General features: G+C 38.5%; 1 protein-coding gene across 2 annotated transcripts in view; it reads left to right on the top strand.

Annotated features, from left to right (window-relative positions):
• Positions 1 to 8,167, top strand: part of emc1 (ER membrane protein complex subunit 1) — a 43,360-nt gene extending 35,193 nt beyond the window's left edge. For both annotated transcript variants that reach the window (XM_028807431.2, XM_051930878.1), the window contains exons 17-22: positions 120 to 257; positions 460 to 633; positions 5,758 to 5,968; positions 6,131 to 6,215; positions 6,311 to 6,440; positions 7,287 to 8,167. In XM_028807431.2, the coding sequence (XP_028663264.2) occupies positions 120 to 257; positions 460 to 633; positions 5,758 to 5,968; positions 6,131 to 6,215; positions 6,311 to 6,440; positions 7,287 to 7,466 (918 nt within the window). In that variant the 3' untranslated portion in view covers positions 7,467 to 8,167. The remainder of the gene's footprint in view (positions 1 to 119; positions 258 to 459; positions 634 to 5,757; positions 5,969 to 6,130; positions 6,216 to 6,310; positions 6,441 to 7,286) is intronic.
• Positions 8,168 to 18,964: the final 10,797 nt, after the last annotated feature.

Here is an 18,964-nt window from a genome sequence, read left to right as displayed (position 1 = left end):
AATTTAAAAATGACAATTTTAGTTTTTAAATATTTTACTCCAATGTTAAAGCTAGTAAACAAGTATATGTGTGTAATTTTTCTTCTTCCTTCTGTTGTTGCCCTTTTTTATGGTTTTAGGACCTAACCACTGAGCAAATCTGGGAAGTTGTCATCCCAACGGAGGTCCAGAAAATTTCTGTCGTAAAAGGAAAGAAAGCCAATGAGCATGTCCACTCTCAGGGACGAGTGATGGGAGACCGCAGTGTTCTTTACAAGGTACCAGATTGTTCTGTAAAGTGCTGTATAATATTTGGAAACTTGTACCATTTTATTTGACAGAAAAATATTTGAAAATCTGGTTTAGTGGCATTTATCTTTACATTGTCTTTTCAGAATCCTTGAAATAACCATAGTTCATTGCTTCATTTGTTTTAAACAAATATGCAGTAATGCATTTAGACCTGTTCTTTCTCAACAGTACTTGAACCCAAACTTGCTGGCTGTGGTTACTGAGAGTGTAGACACCCATCAAGAGCGTAGTTTTGTGGGGATCTACTTGATCGATGGTGTTACTGGGAGGATCATTCATGAAGCTGTGCAGAGGAAGGCACGGGGCCCTATTTATGTGGTCCATTCTGAAAACTGGGTTGTGGTGAGTGCTGCTACTTATGTGAAAATTAATACTGATTCAGAGAATGGAATGTAAGATGAAAGAATGACAAGCATGTTTAAGATGTGAACATAATTACTGAAGGTATAAAATATTTTTTTTATTTGTTGTACCTTGGTAAATATGGAAACCAACAATATCTTGGTATATTTACTGAACTTTAATATCTCACTTCCAATAATGAAGCTCTGAGTGTTGTCCATATTTACATTATAATTACAATACAGTGTTGTTTTTCTAAATTGTATACATAGTACTATGCATATGTTGCTGCTTGTTTTTGTGTATGTATGTGTTTATGTGTATGTAAAATCCTAAGCGTAAAAGTGCAATGATTTTGTGGAATGATTTTATGTGACGTTTTTATGTCACATTTTTGTCACACTTTAAATCAGGATTATTTTAAAACCTACATATATATGTTTGGTATAATTCTTTTCAGAATTTATTCAACTTTAATGTGATGTTGTTAGATTTTCAGATTCTTATTCCTTTTTTAAATAATAAACTAAAATATCAAGAAGGTCGAATTACGATGACCCATTGCATACCACTTTTTAGTGTTCACGTGAATTTTCCTGTTATTTAAGTGTCATTTTTTTATCAATAAGAATGTCAGTTAAAACAAATGGATCGTTTATTTAGTCTCTTTTAAATAGTCATTGAGCACAGTGGACCTCAGTTTAACGGGAAAACTCCCAATTGGTAAGAGAGTAAATATTTTATTCTCATTTCATGATTTTTACTCCGTTAAATAATAATTAATTTTTCTTTTACATATTTATAGAATTTTGTGATTTTGGCCGCAAGTGGGGCAGCCTACCAGGCCGCAACTGGGGGTTGGGCACCAGGGGGGCTTGGTCCCCCTAGTGTGTGTGTGTGTGTGTGTGTGTGTGTGTGTGTGTGTGTGTGTGTGTATATATATATATATATATATATATATATATATATATATATATATATATATATATATATATATATATATATATATATACACACCTAAAATACATGTGCTGCTTAAGTTTAAGTGAAGCCTTTACAAGTTCTAAACCCAGTGTGCCCACTTCTGAAATTTTTAAAACTCTTGAAAATACAGGCAGTCCCCAGGTTACGTACGAGATAGGGACTGTAGGTTTGTACTTAAGTTGAATTTGTATGTAAGTCGGAACAGGTACATTATTTTAACAAATGCTATTGTTGACTGACTGTAACCAAGTGCTCTGCCAATGAATGGAGTTTCACCTCTTTTTGACCTTTTTATTATTTCTACTTTATTTTCCATGGTGATGGTTTTTCTCTTCTTTACTATATCACCAGCACTTGCATCAGATTTGTGTTTCAGAGACATTGTTGAAGGGTGAAGACAAAATGTTAAGATGAGCTCTACTGTACAGCTATCACAGCAGGAAGGCACCAGTCATCAACACGTCTGATGTATAGGGTGGTCCAGATCTAATTATGCAATTTTCATTACGTTATAACTTATTCAGTTTATTATATAGAAAATCACCCGAAAAATCCCGGACCATCGAGAAGTGTGCGAACTGACGACATGAAGAATCGTCTTCGTGCTGAACTGGAATCGTCCCTGCATAAATTAAAGTCATCCAGACGATCTGGATCTGCATAATTAGATCTGGACCACCCTGTACTGACAAGAGACAACTTCTTGCTATGTGCGTAACAGTACAAGCAGGCTTGCTACTGAGAATGAATGGGGGAAGCGAAGGGCTGTTCATCACCAGCCCACCTCACAGTCACCTCCACTACAGTATGCTGCCTGCAGCGTACGCAACACCACTGCCCCCATTCAACACGCAGCCATCCGAGGCACACTACAATGCTACCCCCCGCCTCCCTGTTCAGCCACAACCGGATCACGCTTGCAGCATTACCAGCCGTGCACCTAGAACGAACGGTGCAGCCATGTGTGGTGGGCGGGCAGTGAAACTGCTTGCCGCCGGGAGCCACCGGAGGGACACTACACTGCGCGAGCAGCGAAATCGCCCCCCTGCAGCCTCCGTCCAGCCACCGCTTGCAGCGTCCGCAGGCCGAAGATGACGGAACAGCAGTTACTGAGGCGCATGTGTCGCAACTGCGGCCCCGTTTGTATGTCGTAGGTCGAATGTCCGTAACCTGGGGACTACCTGTATATAAATAGCTTTGCTAAATCTGACCCTAAAGGTACCATATGTGACTTGAAATCATTGATGCCAGATAGTGTGTTCAGAGGCAACCATTTTGAGCCTTTGTGCATGTGAGCACAATGTTTGAAACGAGGTGCATTAGTTCATTGTGTTATTTTCAGAAACAAGTCTCAATAGTGTTAGAACTGTTCACTTTAGCTGTTTTAAATGATGATGTAGTGATGATGATATCAACCTGTTGCTGTGTTTTTTTTTTTGTTTTTTTTTTATATAATCCCCTAATTACCATGTATAGCCTTTTATACATTTTAAATATGTTCATACCAGGAAAAATTGCGATTTTCTTTTTCAAAGGTTGAGTGCTATGAAAGTGTATCTGTACAATAAATCCCTTGTGGTCTTTTATTCCCTGTTTTATTATTTACATAACACATGACACACTCACAGTAACTATTCACACTGATTTTCATGTGAGAAAGTAAGCAGCTTTAGTACACAATACCATGAAACAAAAATGAATATACCACCATTAAATTGCAGGATATGTTATACAAATCACATTCACACCTGATTGCCCATGCATAGACAAATGCTTCCCTAGGGAAAAAAAAACATCATCTCTATTCCTTCTGCACTTGTAAGTTGGGGAACAGCAGTCACTTTCAATTATGATGTAAAAAGTCTCCCTTTTAAAAACTATTTAGGGTTAAGTCAAGTAAACACTATATAGTGTTTAATAGAAGTAACTTGGTACTTAGACCTTTACAGGGTTAGGGATAGGGTTAGACTATCTAAAAATCAATCTTAGCTTAGAGATGTTATGAAAATGTTACAAATAATGCACACACATAACATATAGGAAATTAAATAGTGTACTGATAAAACATTTATTTAACAGAAGCCAAGTGATTCTTGGGTAGAAAAATTAAGTGAACCTTTTACTACCTTGTACAATGTTGTTCAGCAATGATAACTGCCACCATTACAGAGCATTTCTTCGTGTAAATTCAGGAGAATATGTGCTCTAATTTTAAATCAGAACTGCATCGACTGTTTCACATTTGTTGTCTGTCAGGGTTTCTTCAATGCACTTCCAAAATGCAAAATTTCTGTTAATAACTTTAATGGCACATTTGGTGCATTGTTTTGGATCCTCGTCACATAGGATGACCCCTGTTTGACAGCTCATAGACAAACTTGGCATTCTCCATCAGAATATTCTTTTGTGCTTTGAATTTATGATTCCTTTAATAGTGTCTTATCATACTAGTCCATGGCTTAAAGCCCAACCACGCCATTTTCCACCTCCATTAGCTGGCTTTATAGTGAGAAAAAGATTATTATAGTGGTAGGTAATGTTAGGCTTTCACTAAAACTGTTATAGCCAATTGGGTAATTTTTATAAGAGTATTTAGATATCTTTTGCAAACTTAATACATCCATAGTGTTCTTTTTTTTTTTTTTTAGAAATAAAGGTTTTCTCCTTCTTGCAATCTAGTTTAGGCTATCTCTTATTGTTGATGTTTAACATACACTGCAATAATAGAGAGATATAAAGATTGTATAAGGTAGAAGCAGGGGATTTTACATTGTCTGTAATGATATTGATATTTTTCTGCCTGTAAAACATCATCTTGAATTATCAGTTGTTTGGCATTTACTATTCTAAAACCTTCCTGAATGATTGGTTGTCAATATTTTAAGGTAGCTTCTGTAATACAGAGATTGTCATTTTATCAGAACTACCTATATAGGTAACATGTTTAGATAATGACTTAAACAGATATTACTGACAAAAGATGAGTTGAAAAAGCAGAAATGCTCCCAGGTTTAGAATCCATAACTATAGATTTAAGCATACAATGCAGCTCAACTTTGATCATGTGGAGATAGTTTGGTTTTAACAAAATAGCACTGAAGAAGAAAAAATGATTTGTAAAATGTGCTTAAGGTTAGTGTCATTTAAAATAATTTCAGCAAACAATTTGTTTCCTCATCTTCATATTACCACAGCAAAGAGTGTAACTATGAAAGGCTTTCTAAGTCGTCTCAACCTGTGAAGAGCCACAGATTGATTGGAAAAAAGAACTTGCACAGGCAACATTAGCCAAATCATTTAATAGGAAAGTGCTCTATAGAAAAGCAACCAGTAGCAGGACATAACAAACATGGTCAACAATTAAATTGCATAAGACATGGTGCCAGTTCAGGTCATCATGAGCAATGGATTCAGACAAGTTAGGAATATTCTGTGCTGCCTTTAAACCCTGTTTTTAGCACACAGTTCTATACATTAAGACTTTCCTTGTTCAGTTCACTGCAGAAGTATACATCAATACAGCTATTAAATGTGGTCTGAATAACTATCCATCATGATGAAAATATTTTTACTCCTGGTTGTATATATCATTCTTGGTATTTTGTATTGTTTACGTTTCAAATCTGTAAATGTTGTTTACATTGAGGAAGTTCTTCAATTTGCACAGACTGGTAAGTGTTGGAATACAGAATGTGTCTGAGGATTATTGACTTGATTTTATTTCTTCTGATTTTTACTTCTGAACCGGAGAAAAACTTCTCTTGTACTTGATTGAATGCATATATTAGGGAGTCAAAAGAAGTTACTGGAACTATGTAAATGTTGGGCATTTAGATATTGCTTTCACAAATGCACACCATTACAAATGGTGTATCTTAGCTACTAGTCATTTTCAAAAAGCAGGCAATCTATAACTAGATAGGCCAAAACTCTCAGTCCTGGCCTTATAAATATCCACTAGGCCCTTTTGTAGAACACAAAATAAATAAATATGTAGTATAACTGGCAGTTTGGTGACCTGAAACAACCACATCGTTCTTGGTGAAGACTACTTAAGAGTATTATTATTATTATTTTTGTTGTTTAGGATGCCTAATACTTCTGTGTTTTTTGCCTTTTTTTTCTCATTTTCATTGGCAGTATGAGTACTGGAACACTAAGTCCCGACGTAATGAATTTTCGGTGCTGGAACTCTATGAGGGTACAGAACAGTACAACAGCACAGCTTTTAGCTCTCTAGACAGACCACAACCACCCCAGGTCCTCCAGCAGTCCTACATTTTCCCATCTCCTATCAGCATGCTTGAGGCCACTATAACTGAAAAGGGTATTACTAGCCGCCATCTTCTTGGTGAGTGAAATATCCATTGTATTTAAAAGGATGTAGATCATGTCATTTTGAACACAGTCTAAGTACACTTCTAGAATAGTAGCTTATTAGGCTACATCCAAGGTGACAACAACTTTCTGTGTAAAAAAGAATAAACACTTGTGTTTTATTTGTTGTTGACAGTTGGGTTACCTTCTGGAGCAATTCTTTCTTTACCCAAAATGTTTTTGGATCCTAGACGTCCAGAAGTACCTTCAGAACAAAGCCGGTAAGAGTTCCCTCAATCCTGTTCCTGAATGATAACTTCATGTGGGTAAACTATGAGGTAAAAGTACTCTTGTTTGTTTTTTGTTATTTTTCTAGGGAAGAAAATTTGATCCCCTATGCTCCTGAACTGCCTATTCGCAGTGAATGGTTTGTAAATTACAATCAGTCAGTGTCCAGAGTGAAGGGCATCTATACAGCTCCCTCTGGACTGGAATCCACTTGCCTTGTAAGTATATCATATTAAAATACTAAGCCACAAAGCAGATCCAGTATGTAAAAATGTCATCATTTAAGTCAGTCACTGGTAAAGAGCACATATCTTAAGCCTATGTCGCATTAGATGATGTTTCCAGCGATTTTTAGTCATAGCATTCAGTTACATAATCTTAGCAGTTGGCTGTGAAGATAATCACCTAATGTGACATGCCCAACGACTGAGACCAGCTCTAGCTGTTTAACATAAAATTAAGCAGATTTGATTTTCTTGGAAGACAAGGCTGCGTATGTAGATTGTCAGGAGAACTGACAACCAATGAATGCTCATCAAGAATTTCAATGCATAGAATGTAGCAATGAGGAAGAAGGAATATGCATGTTTTGAACTTCAGAAGCAGAACAGAGGCTTGTCTTTCTGATGTTTTACATATTAAAACAGAATGGAAAAACTAAAAAAAAAAAAAAAAAAAAAAACAGACTGCAACGCAATGTGCCGCAACTGTTAATTCTGTGCAAGCTGCAGCAATGGCTCTGTCAGACAGCATAAGGGGGATTGGGGAGGGGCTTTGCACTTCACAAACAGAAGAGAGGCTCGTCTCTCTGATGGCGTAGGATTTAGGTACCATGACAAAATGGCTCTGTCATGCAGCACAACATTGGCTGTCAAAAAAGGGGAGAGAACAGCTGTGCTGGAAAGTCTTAAAACAGCTCAGTAAAGTAGACATGCCCAGTGATTTTCTGTCATGTAATTTTACAATTTTATCTACTTGTGTTGGCATGTACAATGACATTAATTATGTGTCTTTGTATGTATCCATCCCAGACTGAATAATTAGCTCTTTCTGATTCCCCACAGGTGGTGGCCTATGGACTGGACATTTACCAGACGCGGGTTTTCCCCTCAAAACAATTTGACGTTCTAAAGGATGACTATGACTATGTTTTAATCAGCAGTGTACTTTTGGGGCTGGTCTTTGCCACCATGATTACTAAGCGACTAGCTCAGGTTAAGTTGCTCAACCGTGCCTGGCGTTAGGACAGTGTTCTGTATACCAGGGTATAACTTCTCAGCATTTTGCTGAATTGCTGCAGAGTTCTGAGGTCTGGTGGATTTGGAGGAGGGAGACCACAGAGTGAATTTTTTTTTTTTGTCTTTCCCTAACTTGAAACAAATTATTTATTTTACTTTTAAAAAAAGACAACTGTGAGATGATGTGTGCTTACCAGAGATTAATGTAAAGAGAAATGACAGAGTGACAGTGTCCAAGGAGAAAAAATTCTTTTTTATATTTATAGTTTTGTGTGGAACATGCCATTGATGACTAGCTGTTATTTAGCAGCTGCCAGTCTCTCTGTCTTTCTCTCTTCCTTCAGAAGGCAATCTGTGTGTTGAAGAAGAGGACTGCTTAGGAGCTTTTGAGAATACTGAGACCACTTTCCCAGAGTGGTTTTCCTACTACCAGGAACTAAACTTGAACTTACACAAATAATTTGATTTATAATTTTGGATGTTTGAATGTACATATATTTTTTAAGATATCAAGTACCTGCAACCTGAGATTCATGTGGACCTAAAAACAAAATAAAAGCCTAAGGAAAGGCACAATGGAAATATGCTTTACCACCATAGGCAAGATGGGAACGTTTTAAGTTTAATTTAAATGTAATTCTCTTGAATCATTCTACAATAAAAAGAGGATTGGTGGTTAATTGCATTAATAAAGCTGTAAATTTGTATATGTTGTCACCGTTTTCTTAATTATTATAAATCATTAATGAAATTGAATTAGGTTTACTAAATGTGCTTCTTAATTTGATAATTCTGTTTCACTGTCTATTATATGTAAAAGTTTTTTAATTATTTACATTTTTGAGGAAAGGTTCTGATTCATAATTCATTTTAAGAGAGAATATTCCAATGATAAACTATGTGTATAATATGTGTCTTTATATTACTATATAATATGATAACAAAACTTCCTCAGACTCGCTTAATCCACAAGTGGCTATGGAATGCAAGCCTATTTCTAGGGCAGACGTCCACATACACACCCCTTATGTTATAAAAATATGTAGTGTAACTGTGCTTCTTAAACATTTTTCCTTGCAGCCCAATCATGCCCTTCATAGTGTCTTTGAGGCCCAAACCTTGACAACTGTAAAATCGGGGTCCCCATGGAGAACCGCCACTGACAGTCATAGCTTAATTTTCTTGCAGGGATACATTGTGAGACACTTTGCAAATTGTACGTGACCTTTTCCCCTTGAATACAACAGTGAATTCTGACTCTGCGCAACCAAAAAGTAGGTAACCTAAAACCCATAGTTTAAGTTATGCAGTATAAAATTAATATTCAAGGTAAGGAAAATAAATTTTTGTAAAGGAATACTTTTTTTTATGTTACTTGCCCTATTTGGGTTATTTTAAGTGTTGACTGAGAATACATTTTTAATCTCATGTTTTAATGCAGAATGGAGATAACAAACTTTGTGGGCATCTATGGTAAACCTGTGTTGCGCAATCCACATATCAACCCACCCAGTTGTATGCTCACAATGTTGAAAACACATGCATTTTTGCTAAAATATTGTTAAATAAATACTTCTGGAAAATTAGAGCTATGCTCTCTGAGAAAGCATATTCACACAGGAACAAGTTTTTGGATTGAAGGTCTGCCTCATTTAGTGGTCAAGAGCCCTGTCTTCAGTTTCAAATCTTCAACAAAAATGTTGTTTGAGCAATAATTACTTCAGCAGCAAAAATTGACTTTGAATTAAGGACATTGGCTTGAAACAAAAATCTGCTCTCACAGTGCCCCCTACCAGGACTGCACTTGTGGACCCCCTTCTTATATTGCGTGACATGAAAATATACTTTCAGTAACAATGCAGTGTACAACTTATTTAAAGAATTATGCTAAACCATAAAATGAAAAGGTTGAATGAGGCATGCATTATGGGTTCCTTTTGCATACAACTACGCCCATCACTTCTTTTTGTTCATTAATTTTGTTGGTGGATTGTGAATCTTCTCCACATGCCCACGCCAAGGAAGTGTTAATGAAGCATTAGTTACAGTTGGCTAGAAACTCAGATGGTTGCTCCATGTGGTAGATGGAGCACAACAGGTCATCGAGGAATTAATTAAATTAATTTCTCAAGGACCCAAGTTCATTGCATAGTGCTGATGTTAGGGCAGCAACTTGATTGTTTTAAGGAGGTATGCACTTCCTTGAAGATATTTACTTAAGTGGAACATGTACTGTGCTTGTCCACAGCTGCTGTGAGAAGAGGTTTTGAAGAACAAGTGTCAGCATTGGCAGGTCCAATGGATTAAGTCCATTTTAGGCAAGGTTTCAGCAGACTAATAAAGTTGATCATCTAAGATCTGGTTGCTCTTGATTAATCCCACTAGGGTAGGATTGAAATATCAGACAGGTCTACTTGAGAGACTGTTTCAGATCTGCCACATGTACTGGTGCTGTTAGCAGACACAATTCCCACATCAGGGACAGGGTCCATGCTGCTATCTTTAGAGCAAAGTGTTCATTCAGGGGTCATCTGTTCACAGCTCTTACACAGCCTGACCCGACAGCAGAACAATGTTTGACCACAAGCTGCTGCTGTATTCACTCTGTTCTAAGAAAGGGATGCTGGTGTTTATGTTCTGCTCTGCTCTGCCCTGCCTTCTCATCTGACCTTTATTCCACAGAGCGCCTTTGTGCTGCCTTGAATCACAACAGCTAGAGATGCGAGTGATCCTCTGCCTGCCAATGGCTAGCAATTTCATTGGGTCCTTCTGCAGAAATTAGCTGACATCTTGCAACTGTCAATTCAGCAGCCTAACTTACTCTACACTGTTGTCTCCAACAGGGGATGCTTGCTCTCTGGGATTGTGTTCTTTATTGATGTGGAACAGACTCGAGCCATACATACTTTTTACTAACGTAGCGGAAATGATCAGGAGAGAGCAATATGGTACAAAAATGGTTTTAAAATGTAGTTGTCACCCCCAAAGTACAATGTGTAATCATATACAAGTGCATATCCAGGCCGGAGGGAAGCCAATGGAATGTACAGTTGTCGTTTAGTGTATGCTGACAGCTATACAAATCTGGTCCGGCAGGGTGGGGGGCAGTATTGGTCAGCTTCTGGGTTCATGATAGATCCTTGTCAGTATTTTCATATTCATTGAATTTTAATGAACCTTACCAGGTATGGGCAACTGCCATCTGAGCTGTCTTGTGTTATTTCTGGACTGTGCCCAAATTACACATTCTTCTGTACCAAGTACACATGGGTCTCTCCCTGAAAATAACTATCCTTGGGACTGTTCACAAAGAGAACTTTGAACAGAAGACAGGGGCCCCTGGCTATTATGACCAACTAGGGCAGTTAGTCTGCCTGAGTTCTCTTCCATCTGTTTATGTCCTCCTTTCGGTCAGCTTCACCCTGTCATCTTATTAATGGCTTTGAAATAAACTGCAGATTACAGTGGCACACTTCACACCTATTACTACAGTAGTAGAAATGTCAAGCAGTCATTGCTTCAAGAAGCAATCACACAAAATGCTGAAGATCTGTAAATATGCTTATTGTCGACACTCATAGTTGTTACTGTTTTTCTACTGTTTTACTTGTATTGTTTAGTTTTCCTATTATTGTTATTGGTTTGTGCCCTCCCCCACCATAACCTATCGCCTACCGGAGGGGGGGGTTGTGGAGCAAAAGGTTTAGATTCATCAAAAATTTTGATCTCTGGTTTTCGATGGATCTTGAAGTTTTAGTGTCTCCCGATACCGATAACATCAGTCTCTCGATGATGTGTGTGTATCTGTGCATCACAGTTTCTTGAGGACGATCTAGAGCAAAAATGGCTGGACAGAAAAATACCAAACTCAAAACTCGAGTCTGCTATGAGATGACAATGTGCTGATTAATTTTTGAGCCAAACTGTGCAAGAGAAAGAGGCACTCTAGAAGAATCCTATTGTAATGAGCTATTTTATGATCAGATCAGCATCAGAGCGGTAAATAATTACTGAAATGTTATAGAATAGTTTGGGTAATTTGGTTCCTAGGATACAAAACCTACTGATGCTCACGTCCAACTTTTTTTGGTAATGAAGGTTGATTTTTTTTTTCTTTTTTAATTCTGGCAATGAGTGTTACAAATGAAGAATGAACATGAGGGAAAATATTGAAGATTGAGGGTTATCTTTCCATGCTGAACATTATCTTCATCTTCTCAGAGAAGTGTAGAACATGGCTCTGTAAATTTCTCAGAGTATTAAGTAACCTAATCCATATTACTAAACGAGAATGGTAAACCGGATATGGAAGCAGGGACATGCCCGTGGACGCAAAAGACATAGTGCGCAAGCGCCACACAAAGCCCCCCCCATAGTGAAACGGGAGAGACTACGCACGTGCGCAGGCGCCACACAATGCCCCCCCCCCCGCAACAGTGCAAAACGGGAGAAACTACGAACCGTCAGAGTAGGAAACAAAGTAAAACGTCATAAAGAGATACTAAACGAGAATGGTAAACAGGATATGGAAGCAGGGATATGCCCGTGGATGCAAAAGATAGTGTGCAAGCGCCACACAAAGCCCCCCCCATAGTGAAACGGGAGCGACTACGCATGTGCGCAGGCGCCACACAACCCCACCCCGCAACAGTGCAAAACGGGAGAAACTACGAACCGTCAGAGTAGGAAACAAAGTAAAACGTCATAAAGAGATGCCGCAAGCGGGATAAAGCGAGGTCAGAAATAAAACACAGAGTTGGAAACAAAGTAAAACCTCATAAAGGGATTAAAGAAACAAAGCACACACCCCCCCCCAAACCCCCCCCCCCCCGAGTTAAACGGGAGAGACTACGCGCGTGCACAGACACCACACAAAGCACCCCCCGCACCAGAGCAAAACGGGAGAGACTACAAACCTTCAGAGTAGGAAACAAAGTTAAACGTCATAAACAGGTTAACGAACAGGGACAAACACATAGAGAGCAGGTTACAAAACAAAGCCACCCTCCCCACAGTAAAACGAGAAAGACTACGGACCGTCTGACATGCCGCAAGCAGGATACAGCGAGGTCAGAAATAAAACAGAGTAGGAAACAAACTAAAACTTCATAAAGGGATTAAAGAATGGGGACGAACAAATGGACAGCGGGTTACAGATGATGAAAACTGGAATGCAACAGCTACAAAAAAACCTATGGAATTAAACACATGCACACTGCAATACAGAATATAAAAGCACAAACAACGACAGTTAAACGTCCACACCACACAGCGGATGCGGACCCTGAAGGTTCAGGCGCCTACATCGGGCGTCAGAACGCCCAGTGAAGTACAAAAGGCAAATGCGCCTACACAGCATGGTAAGAACCGACATAATACGGAAGGCGCAGGCGTCGCCGCCATATTGTGAGTGGCAGTAATGCGTACGGAGTCCACAAAGGTTCATACATCAAACCCGAGATGGTACTGACACGCGTCTGAAACCGCGGAAGCAAAACTGTCTTGGCTCCACAACCAAACAGCTCAACAACTAACACAGCTTCGACACCGAGCCCGCGTGGACAGATCTAATGAACGTGGGATACAAAGTGAAACGGCAAACACTACAGAGTCCGCAGTGCTCCACAATGCACCGCATAATAGTTCGGAAAGAGCTACAGTGACACGGGCGAACGCTCCGTATTAAACATACGTCATCCTCACACGTCCAAACTATAGATAGATACTTTATTAATTCCAATGGGAAATTCACATTTTCCAGCAGCAGCATACTAATACAATAAATAATATTAAATTAAAGAATGATGATAATGCAGGTGAAAAAAAGACAATAACTTTGTAGAATGTTAAATGTTAACGTTTACCCCCCCTAAGTGAATCACATTACAGTGATGCATTATTAACAGTACGATAAACATCACAGTATCGCAAACAAATCAACATTATTACTCGAAAAAGGCAAAATATATTCACCACGGACCACATGTCATTAAAACAAAAGCAGAATAAAGCGAGATCACAAATAAAAGACAGAGTAGAAAGCAAAGTAAAACATAAACAGGTACACGGGCGAACGCTCCGTATTAAACGTGCGTCATCCTCACACGTGGCTGCCCAGCGGGCACGGGTTCAAAACAATGGGGGTAGGCGAGCGAAGCGAGCAGGGGGCGGAGCCCCCTTGTTAAATAACATACCAGACCTGGGGCCTCATGCATAACGCCGTGAGCAGAATTCACACTAAAACATGGCATACGGGCAAAACCGGAAATGTGCATACGCACAAAAAAATCCAGATGCATAAATCTGTGTGTACGCCAACTTCTACATTCTTCCGCTACATCAGTCCCGGTCAGCGTGAAAAGTAATGCACCTGCACACGCCTGCTGCCACTCCCCAACTCCTCCCAGAATTATGCCACTTTGAATATGCAAATCAATATAAATAGCCCTTAAGCTCAGCATTCTGTGAAAAAAACAATGGCAAAAACAGGGGGAAATAAGAATTTCAGTGAATACCAAGTGGACGCAAGGAAAACGTACTATTTGTTGGTTTAAACAGTGGTATAAACAACAAAGGAAGTTGAACGAGTGACATAGAGTGTCAGAGAAACTCGAAAGCTGAAGTTCACAAAGTCGCACAGTGCCTGAAATAAATAAGAGGTTGTCAGATATCAAAGCTGCTGTGAAAAGGTGAGTCGTAGCCCATCGTCTGAGAGTCATGTGGAAGTTTATTAGGGTACAGAGAAAAGAAAAATAATAGGCACACAGTGGGGAAAAAAAGCTTGAAATGTCAACTTTAATTTCCACTTTAATCACGTAGTTTATTTTGTCATTAAAGTAGAACATCATAAACTTAATCTTAAAATCGTTTAATTTACTAGTTTCTCAAGTCCCATCATAAGTAAAGTAGCAAAGTAGCGTGTTAAATGCTTTGTTTTGTATGTGTTCTTCTATGTGCTCTGTGTGTGTGAATCACTACGTGCTTCTTAAATGGGCTTTCTCTATCTCCGACAGAACACAGAATCCATTACATTTGTGATATTACAGATCTCTGAATAATTTAAATACTGAGATGTACAGTATACTTGATATCATTTTCATGATGACAGGAATTAAAGCATGTTATTAAACATGGGAACACAGTGGTGCAGTGATAGTGATGAGCTGGCGCCTTGTCCAGAGATTGTTCCTGCCTCCCACAAGATGCTTGCTGCGCCATGCATGACCTTCGATAAAATAGTTTATTTCAGCAGTACTGTCTCTTTCAAATGTACTAACCCCCAATTCCTGTCCTTCCTTTTCTTTCTCCAAATACTCAATCGCCACACAATCAGCTCTGTAATAGATATAAAGCCATCTGTAAGCTGAGAACGCTGATTGTTAAAAACTTTTAAGGAACATTAAAATATCTTCGTAGTAGATGTTTAATTATTGTATCCATCCAGGGTTGCATCAGTCCCAGAAAGCATACAGCTAGAGGCAGGAACAATCCCTGAACGGGGTGTAAGCTCGTCGCTACCGCTGTCCACCATGTCCTCACATGTTTAATTATTAACAATATAGATTATTTAAATCAGGGGTGCCCAATATGTCGATCGCGATCGACCGGTAGATCAGAAAGGTAGTGCAGGTAGATCGCGTTGCACTCAAAAAAAATTTTTTAAACGTTAGTCTATATATTCTCTCTATGGCATTTGCCATTTGATTGACATACAGGGCGGCCAGTCTGAGATCTCTTTTCTTCTAACACACTGGTCATCCCGCATGCACGATCAAACGCGTGAGCTACTGCAAAACTCCGGCTGTGATCTAGTTAGCCTTCCAATTTATATCGAATAAAGAAGGGATTTAAAAAAAAAATTGTTTGGGGAGGGTATGGGCTGGATGTGGAATTGGAAGAGGATTTTTTTTCTCACAATGTCACAATCGAAGTGCGTTTGTCTGATCTGTCAATCTATCATTGCTATTCCAAAGAAGGAAAATGTGGAAAGGCACTTTCGAACTGTTCATAAAAACTACGAAACTGACTTCCTTCTGAAAAGCAATCTGAGAAAGAGAAAGGAGAGGGAACTAAAATCGTAGTTAATCGGGCAGCTGTCATTTTTTACTCGGCTGAATTCAAAAGCAAAGGCACACACACCGAAGCATTGTTCCGGGTGAGTCACTTGATCATTAAGCATAAGAAGTCCTTCCAAGATGGAGAGATGATAAAAGAGGCCTTCGTCTCCTGGCCAGAGAAAAAGGAGTTTCTCCTTGTCATTAAACATGCAGAATACAAGCAACTTAATAACGATCAATGGTCGCTAGGCTTGGCATTTTTTTTCCTATCTGACCAACATGTTGAATGAGCTTAATTTACAGCTGCAATCAATATGATTAGCTCAGTTAATGCTTTCAAATGAAAAAATGCAACATCTGTCCTCAAAGCTGCAGCGCCTTGATTTGGGGAACATCCAAAATCTCGTGTCAGAGCTGGAGATGCAATGGAAGGCATGTGCGCAACTTGACAGCATACACTACACAGAGCAGATTGAAAATTGCCTGTCAGACTTTGACAGACGGTTTCAAGACTCAGCTTTACTTGAGCCAATTGCTACATTTAAGTGCTATCCATTTAGGGAAGATGTAGAGGGTGATTCACCTGCATCAAAAATTGTAACACCGTTTCACCTAAAACTCCTCTTCAGTGGAGGATGGGATTTTGACACTACAGGATGACATTCAGCTGAAGTCTGAGGCTCTTGGACAGTTTTGGAACTTACTCACAGAGGAAAAGTACCCAAACATGAGGAAATGTGCTAACTCCTTGACTGCATTATTTGGCTCTACTTATTTATGCGAGTCAGCCTATTCCCACATAAAGATTATTAAACCCAAAACTGTAGTGACCATTAATGTATTGAATTGTTATCTATACTAATAAAAGGCAAAGCCCTCACTGACTCACTGACTGACTGACTGACTGACTGACTCATCACTAATTCTCCAACTTCCCGTGTAGGTGGAAGGCTGAAATTTGGCAGGCTCATTCCTTACAGCTTACTTACAAAAGTTAGGCAGGTTTCATTTCGAAATTCTACGCGTAATGGTCATAACTGGAACCTGTTTGACTGACTCACTCATCACTAATTCTCCAACTTCCCGTGTAGGTAGAAGACTGAAATTTGGCAGGCTCATTCCTTACAGCTTACTTACAAAAGTTAGGCAGGTTTCATTTCGAAATTCTACGCATAATGGTCATAACTGGAACCTGTTTTTTTGTCCATATACTCTAATGGAGGAGGCGGAGTCACGTATTGCGTCATCACGTATTACGCCTCCTACGTAATCATGTGAACTGAAAACGAGGAAGAGATTTACAGCACAAGTCAAACGCGGGAACGAAGGTAAATGACGTTAATTGTTGACTGTCTTTTAATACTGTGTAATTGTTGAGTGTCTTTTAATACTGTGTAAGCATACATATTAACACATGTGCAATTAAACGTGTGCATTTACGGGGTGATTTCTCAGGCTTAAAAGCTCGCCTGTTATTGAAAAGGTAAATGCAAACTCTTTTCATTCTGAAGGGCACAAACCACGTTAGATTTCAGCCGTTAAACGCGCAAAAATGTCGGTACACCAGATAAATAAGCGCAACATATTATCAGTTGTATTGTATGCTTACAATACATATAGAAATGTGTTAATCGTTAACTAATATTATGGGATGGTGTTTTTCGACTCGCGCCTTGATTTAAACGATTGCATGTCTTGGTGGGTTTGCGTAGCTTATTGTCAATATCTTTACACCTCTTTTTAAGACTTAATTTAAAAAGGTTTTCTTTTCTTCTTAATTAAAATTTAAAAGCAATACTTCACCGCTGCGAAGCCCCTCTAGCGCTGACGTCCAAGGTTCGATTACCGTAAGCTAGTGCAGTGAGTGTGTACGCCTGATTAGCCAAGAATAAGGGGGAAAGACGTGTCGCGTACTCTTTGCATTATTTGACAGTAAACTATTTTCATCCATTCTATGATCTGCTTCTCACAACTGAAGGCACCGTGGCTGATGTTACCTGACTTGCTGGCCAACCATAAGCGTTACCTGGTAGGTAACCACCCACTCACTTCACTCCCTTACGGGAATCGAAACTCGGACGTCAGCGCTAGAGGCGAAGCCCCTAAAATTGCGCCACGGCGTGTGGTTCGTTTATTTGACAGCATGTAGATCGGGGTAATTACATTCACGGCATTCGTAGTCTGATTCACAATCTGATTGTATGGGTGGTTACCTACCAGGTAACGCTTATGGTTAGCCAGCAAGTCAGCTCGAAGTGATCACTCGAGTGAAGGCAGCTTCACAAAAAAACAGATCCTTAACAAACTGTTATTGGTATATTTTCCCTCAATTTTAAAAGGTTCTCTTTTCTTCTTAATAAAAATTTAAAAGCAGTACTTCGCCGGTGCGAAGCGCGGGGATTTGAGCGACTGACGCATACAGACATATTCATGAGTGCAGGTATTTCAGAAAGAAAGCACCGTGTAAACCTAAACTTTAAATTAAGTTCATAGACCTACAAAAGGTTGCCATTGATTTGAGGCAAGATTGCTTTTCTCATGTACAACTATACGTTGCATTCTTAACAGTAAGCTTGCACAGCTTGGTCATATTACAACCTGAGTGCTGAACTGACAATGTCGTATACAAACAGAACTATAACAATTGTAATAAACAAACAAAAAAAAAAAAGCGAAGAACCCTTGGATTTAATAAAAGGCTTCTTCCTTGGTGAAGCAAGGAAAAAGGAAGACCTTATATGGCGTTCATTTATAAAACAGCGGAAAAGCTGTGTTAAGGCTGCTTCACAAAAAAACAGATCCTTAACAAATTGCTATTGGGATATTTTCCCTCAATTTAAAAAGCTTTTCTTCTTAATAAAAATTTAAAAGCAGTACTTCGCGGGGATTTAGATAGAGATATATAGATATATATATATATATAGATAGATGTATATAGAGATATAGATATATATAGATATACATATATAGATATAGATATATATAGATATAGATATATATATATATATATATATATATATGTATGTATGTCTATATATATATATATATATATATATATATATATGTAAGCTTATAAGTACTGCCTTACTTCTCTTTAAGAAAGGAAGATGTAATGATACTTGATTTAAACGATTCCATGTCTTGGTGGGTTTGCGTAGCTTATTGTCAATATCTTTACACCTGTTTTTAAGACTTATTGACTGAAACGGGCTTTCACAAAAAAAGTTAGGGCTTTGCTACAGGATACACCCTCCACAAGTTAAGCAAGTAAAAATAAAAGTGTATATTTCTGTTTTATTTAAACCTTTTAAGTTTGTATGCATGGCTCCATTTGGCTGTTTTAGTTTTTTTTTTCTTTCTTCAGTAATATTTAATCTCCTTAAAGAAAAAGAACATATGCATTTTACTTTTTTTGTATCTCTTTAGTAATATTTTAGTGTAAAAGGA

The sequence above is a fragment of the Erpetoichthys calabaricus genome, chromosome 8, assembly GCF_900747795.2.
Source record: "Erpetoichthys calabaricus chromosome 8, fErpCal1.3, whole genome shotgun sequence".
In the NCBI taxonomy this organism is placed as follows: Eukaryota; Metazoa; Chordata; class Cladistia; order Polypteriformes; family Polypteridae; genus Erpetoichthys; species Erpetoichthys calabaricus.
The sequence above is the reverse complement of the archived record's forward strand: the minus strand, read 5'-3'. Positions and strand labels throughout refer to the sequence as shown.